Source organism: Frieseomelitta varia, unplaced genomic scaffold (genome assembly GCF_011392965.1).
Source record: "Frieseomelitta varia isolate USP_RPSP 00005682 unplaced genomic scaffold, Fvar_1.2 scaffold_575, whole genome shotgun sequence".
Taxonomy (NCBI): Eukaryota; Metazoa; Arthropoda; class Insecta; order Hymenoptera; family Apidae; genus Frieseomelitta; species Frieseomelitta varia.
The window spans coordinates 58,589-65,307 of NW_025110340.1; the positions used below are offsets into that span (position 1 = coordinate 58,589).

The 6,719-nt window shown below is 42.5% G+C and overlaps 1 protein-coding gene across 1 annotated transcript in view; it reads left to right on the forward strand.

Moving 5' to 3' along the window:
• LOC122534069 (polypyrimidine tract-binding protein 2-like) overlaps positions 1 to 6,719 on the forward strand; it is a gene marked incomplete at its 3' end in the record, with an annotated part of 78,101 nt that overhangs the window by 47,664 nt on the left and 23,718 nt on the right. Inside the window, exon 2 of the mRNA XM_043664366.1 lies at positions 4,253 to 4,357. Within this exon, the coding sequence (XP_043520301.1) occupies positions 4,253 to 4,357 (105 nt within the window). The remainder of the gene's footprint in view (positions 1 to 4,252; positions 4,358 to 6,719) is intronic.

Consider the following 6,719-nt stretch of genomic DNA (forward strand, 5'->3'; position numbering starts at 1 on the left):
TCATTGTCTCCTTTCCCTTTTCTAATATATTAATATTTTATTTACCGGTATTATACCGAAATACATCTACCGATCTAACATTTTGATAGCATCATACCGGTATTCGCACCATTTCGGTTTCATCAAACGTAATCGAGTAGTAATCTAAAAATACCAGTATTTTACCGGTATGCGTAATACCGATTCGGTTTCTGGTTTCGAGGACCGAGTTTTGAACTTTTATTTTACTTCGTTTTTATTTTATTTCTCTCTCTCTTTCTCTCTCTCTCTCTCTCTCTCTCTCTCTTTCTCTGTTCGGAGAATTTTGTTTTAAATGAAACAATACACAGGGCTTGTTTTAATTTACAAGTGCAATTATCTCCAACCGAAACTATTCAGAATCGTTTAAAAACTGTATCAAATGTAATTCTTTTTTCGTAGGTCCCCAATTTTTTTGCAAACATAATTAATGTAACTGTTTTTACGTCAGTCGACGCCGGAGATAATTCTCTGTAAAAGAAAGAAAAGAAAAAAAATGTATTAACGTACGCATATCGAAAAGCTAGTAGCTTAGAAAATGTTTCAACTTTAATTTTATGAAATTTAATTGTCAATTTTAATTTGATAGCAGTTTCTTCATAAAATGCAGTTTTATATTTATTTACACAAAATTTCAATCCCAATCCGAACATTATATTGTTACGTACAACTGTTTCGTCCAACTAGTCAAAGTTGGGTGTAAATTTGTAGGAATGTTTCTCAACGATGCCATCCTCGTCCTTTCCCGTTGTATTTGACAAGACTTTAGTTATACTCGTTATACGGTATTCCGTTATGGTTGTCCCTTTTCGCTTTAGAGCATCATGAATTGCGTACGTTTCAGCCCTGGAAGGGAAACGTAACATTCTTGTTATTCGGGAACCAAGTCAAACAAGTCCGGCGAAGGCACCGCGAAAGACCAATTAACCCTCGGCAGCCGAAGAGAGAACAGAGAGAGAAAGAGAGAGGATCCATTGTCCACCCTAACTCGGTCGGTAACGGGCCGGAAACGTGGCCCAGTTAGTTGCGTCGTCGAGCAAATTGTCAAGCAAGCGGAGCATGCCGCGTGTTTGCCCTGCAATTAATGCGAGTCGCGCGAATCCTCTGGCAAATAACCTTAGGGGTGAGAAAGGAGAAGAGAGAGAGAGAGAGAGAGTGAGAGAGAAGGTGAGAAGGGCGGTGAGGAAACTCATCGGATCGCGTTGCAGCTCGGACGTGAAATTGCTTTGTCAACCGGTGGAGACCCTCTCGAAGGGACTCTGCAGACAGCTGGCCAGACGATCGTGAGACAATTTCGTTCGCCTGGTCGGTCACGTGAGATCCCGAGAAACGGGCAGCGTTTTCGAGAAATGGCCCGGGAGGAGGACGAGTAGTGTCTTCCTCCTTCGTTCGTGATAGTGGTTCGTGCCTCCGGAATTCATCCATGTTTTTCTCTCGCTAGATGAACTAATTTCAGTCGTGTGTCGCGCATAAATAAGTGTCGATTTGGCGTGGAAGTTGGAAGACGAGAATGAGATATTCGTCGATCTACCGAATGCCGGAGACGAGGCACGTTGTCTTGAGAAAGAATTACTCAAAGTATTCTGAATTCTTGAGTTAAAGTTCTTTTAATTTATCTGAAGTGGGACGAAGTAATTTTTATTTGAAAGTGCTGTAACCTCGCCGATTGTCGCACGCTATGAAGGTTAAGAGAGAAAAATAACAGTTCACGTAATAATTTCTTAAATCGTAAGGTATTTTATGTAAATATATAAAAATGTATTTTTATACTCGAGAGTAATACGATAACATATAACGAAATAAATATAATTATATCGAAGATATAGAATGAAGTAACATTTACGCGTTCGACAATTTTTGCCACTACGCGTAATTTGTTATGTAGAAGTGTACATTATCGCGAATGAAAAGAGACTACGTATCTCGCAGTTTCCCAAAAGTTTGCCATCCGCTGAACCACACGAAGTCCATCGAGGATCTCGGAGAGAATTGAAAGACGAGGACCGGGCAACCTCGCTTCCCGAAGATTCCATAATCCATAGGTTCGTGGGAAGTAAATAATATAGTAGGGTCCGGTGATGGTTTGGCCGCGCCGGATGCCAGACAGAGGGGGAGGAAGCGAAACAACCCTCCTCGCTCCGGTATATCCGGCGAATACACGAAACTCTCCCACTACAGCTCTTCAGGTTTCTTCGCGTTGTAGACGATTTTTGAGCAAATTTCCTTCGTTCCGAAATACGTTGTGTGAAACAGAGGAGCAGGGAATTGTTCGAATTGACGATAAATGAATGGTCGGATGCAGTCATTCTAACTCTGTGCGAGCTACAGTTATACTTCTACCCGAGGAAAGAAACAGTCGCAAACGATCCAACAAAATAACAATCGCGTTTTTCACAAGTTACCATTCTGAGATTGTTTTCTTACGAGTGATTCCTTTAACTCCTTGCGCTGGCAACTGGTACCGCGGACCATAACGAGTGACCGAACCCGTATACAATTAATTCGTCGCTCTCTCGTTTACTTTTGAACGCGACATCGCTGGATAGAAATTGTTGAAAAAGTAATGTACTTGAAACTGAAAAAAAAAAAATTCTCGACGCGCGTGGCACGTCGTGCCAGCGCATTAATTAACAAAACTGCGCTTTGGGTACCCTTCGTCGTCTTAACGCAATCCGGGAGGAAACAAAAGAGGAAGGCAGAGCTCTCCGCGTGCACGCGTCTGCCTAACAGCGTCTTATCGACTAAAGACCAGAGCGAAGGATTTCCATAAATATTCGTCAAAGGGTTCCACGGGTTTCACGGGAAGAGATTCGCGTCTTTTCTTATACTCGCTGGCGTGATCCTGCGGGACTCTTTGATCTGGCATTCTGTCTCTCCGATAGCTGCATGACTGGCAGATCCACCACTATCTCTCTCTCTTTCGTTTTCGAGCTTATGAATTATCTCGAAGCACCGGGGATATCGTATTTTCCTCGTTGAAAGATCGCCATACTTCCATCTCCTTGCGCGTGCAGAAGCTTTCTTCTTCGTCGCTTTGGTTTTGCCAAACACCCTATCGGGGAGGGGGAAATCGGTCGCGCGCGTGTTTGCGTCGTCCCGTTTCCCTTTGAAGGATCAGCCGAAGGAATTAGAGGAGTCCGCGTACCGGGGACTCTTGATCCTGTTACCGTCCGTACAATCGACGGTTAAACGTGTTTACAGAGTTGCAAGGATTTTAATAATCCACCCTGGGACCCGGTGCAACCGGGAAGCTGGCTGGTTTCTTGCGAGAGAGGTTTTAAGGTTTGGGGAACGCGCGAGACGGTTTGAGTCGAGGTAAGATCGACCGGAGGTAGGGAGATAGATGCGCCTTTGTCGGACCTCGGTTTCGCGTGTCTCTCGGCGAGTGGATGGCGAATTTTTTGACCGACGACTGTTGTACGTGGCGGAGATTAAGGGTGAGGAACTCGAAAGTTTTCATTTCTCTGTTTCGTTCGAGTGTGTCCTTAAAGTAACGTGAGTGAGAGCTAGATATATATGGAGAATTGGAGGAAGATGCCTCAAGATTTAGGGGTAGTAAATAATTTTAGATAAATTTCACTGAAATTGTTTTTAAAATAACCTGAGCCAGAGCTACGGATGGATTTAGGATTTAGGGGTAGTAAATAATTTTAGCTAAACTGTTTCGAGAGAATTAAATTGTAGTTAATAGCCTTGGTTAGTCTTTATTTATTATTAAATAATTAGTCTTTATTTATAATTAAATTGTGGTTAATAGTCTTAGTTAGTCCTTATTTATTTTAGCTAAACTGTTTCGAAAGAATTAAATTGTAGTTAATAGTCTTAGTTAGAGTTAAATAGTCTTTAATATAACATAAATCAAGGTTGAAAAATTGGCGGGAGATGAAATCAGTTTAGAGTTTAGGGGTAGTAAATAATTCTAGATAAATTCTACTTTAAAATAACATGAGTCAGAATTAGGATTTTAGAGGGTGATAAGTAATTTTATATAAACTGTTTCGAAATAATTAAATTGTAGTGAAATAGTCTTTAAACTGGCGTGAGTCAGAGTTAGGGATGAATTTAAGATTTAGGTGGTGGTAAAGAATAAATAAACCTAACCCAAACCTGAAATCAGAACTGAAGGGTAAATGGAATCACCTTAGGATTTAGGGATAGTGAATAATTCTAGACAAATTGCATTGAAGGTAATTACATTTCCACTAACGCGTGTCGGTTTCTCTTATTGTTTCAGAGGGGTAGCGACGAGCTTTTGTCGCAAAGCGGGGCAGTTAGCAATGGTGCTGCAATGAGTCCACAACCACATCACGCAGCCGACAACAACAATGACGCCAAGAAGGTGAGTAACGATCAACTTCGATGAGCTAATTAATCATCGTCCGTTCCGTTCGTCTCCGTTAATCCGATCGTTCAATTATTATTCGAGCTTACGAACCTTGATTATTTATCTTTTAACGATAACAGGCGCATAGGTTAGGGGTGTGGAAAATAGCCGAGCTCCAAGGGAGAAGCGATCGCGTAGCTTTGACGAATTTTCGTCCTTTTGACACGGGGGGAGAATTTCTGTTTGGAAAAGCGGAAGATCGAGTAGGTCAGAGGATCCGACACCTCTCCGCTCTTGTTTCAAATAACACCTGTTCGTCCGAATTTCTGTCAGACGTCGGCTGGTTTCCTGTTCTCTGAATGAGAGGAAAGGACACGCGTGTTACTTCGTCGAAGAATAATATTACCAAAGTTATAGTGCCGAGGGGCGAAACGATAAATTGGCAAGGTGAAAATAAACAAAATGAGATGATCTGAATCAAAGAATCGTCTGTGCGATTTATTTATTTATTTATTGCGAGCAGGCAAGGCGAATAAGAACGAACTTCTGAAGAAAGAATTCAACGACGTAACTTCTGAAGAATTTGTACACGTAGATTGATCTTCTTTCGAAACACTTGGGCGAATATTTTCCTTCAAGCTCCTCAAATTAAATTGCTACCGCTAATAAACAAGCTTCGTGCGTTTCTCTACGGCAAAAGCACGTTTAAAAATTGGTATCCCTCTGGAAATATCCCTGTCAGGATTAACCAATCGTTCCGTGTCAAAAAAAAAATCGTATCTATTTTTCACTGTCCTCCTGCGGAAATTTCCAGCAACGACAGCTTTGTAAAAATATCGCCCCGTCAGTCACGTCGCAGCTCCGACGATAACCGATCTTCGATTTTGTACTCGCGGCGCGGTGCTGCTCACCTTGACTGGGGAAATAATTATCAGAAATTGCGAGACACTTAACAGATCGTAACGAGGTCAGCCACGTCAGGGGATCTATATAATCTATAAATAATCTAACGTTTAATCTTTGTCTCGACGTCGCGTTCACCGCAAAAACTGATAATAAATAGTGTCTCGTGTCGACGAGAATTAATCGTTGGCACACCTGTTGGCCCCCAGAGCGCACATTAATTATGCGACCATCTTTGATCCATCGAGCTGGGATTAAAATTGAAGTCGTAGCGAGACCTAATCTAAACTACGATTCCTTAAGAACAAGTGAGAATTTTATTTAAAACTTGAATAAAAAAAAAAGGACTCGGATTACTTTCAGACTTGTCACTCGAAATTATTATTGTTATGAAGCTGTATGAATCTTGCTCCGCGAAACTTTTCAACGTGTTAAAATTATTCCAGAGTCTCAGTCGAAAGGAAAAAAGAGCGGTTTGGCTTCTTCGGTGTCGTTCGTCGAACAACCTTGTTGGCAAAAAGAGAGAAAGAGAGAGAGAGAGAGAGAGAAAAAAATTGATTTTCCCCCAGTGACCGAGAGTGAAAAAAGAGGAGAAGTTGGCGACGCCGATATAGAGGGTGGCAGAGGGAAATATTTATTATTGTCAGTCACGCGTGACGTTGGAGGTACGAAAAAATGTCGGAAGTTTAGGCGAATAGAGGCAGCTGTGTGCGCTGCTCGTAAGCTCTGTGGATGATGCACGTGCACCGGGTGCATCAAAACTTGCAACCCTCGTTAATCATTCGTCGTGCACGGCTGGGAGGTGGAGGAAAAAAGTGTAGAGTGAAACAGGGTGCGAGGGATGGTTCAAGGATTTCCGATTCTTGTCTTTTTATCCTGTGATGCTGACTCTCGCTGCGTTGCACTACATCGCTATTGCGCGCATACGTACATTTACATTTATCACTTCAACACTACCTATCTACAGTCAGTCTATAGACTCTGCGAATTTAGTTGCACTGTCTTCTCGAGAATATCGCGTTATCTTTTTTGAAAACACGACCGCGTCTCTTCTGCCACTTGCAGAATCAATTATCATCGTATATACGTATTGGTATATTTGTTTGTCATTTAATTGTCATGCATTAATTAACGAAAGTGAAATTGGCCGACGCTCGTTCGTGCAAAATTCGTTTCAAACAGAAAGAAACTGGCGTTTACAAGGGAGATGCCTCGCGAGCAATCCCGCGAATTTCTCTACCAGCCGCTAACAATCTCGCGCTATTTTTCGGCCGGGCGACAGACGCGTGGAGAAGTAGAACGTGTATGTTTTCAAAGTGAGAGTAGAGAACGCGACCAGGCTTTGTCACCGAATCCTCCTCCCCGGTTGTCTGTCCCTGTGTGTCGTTAACGATCCGTCGCCGTCGTCGTTCTCGCGAAAATCTCCCAGATCTCGCATGCCAGCCATAATCCTCCCCCCCCCCCCCCCCCCCCC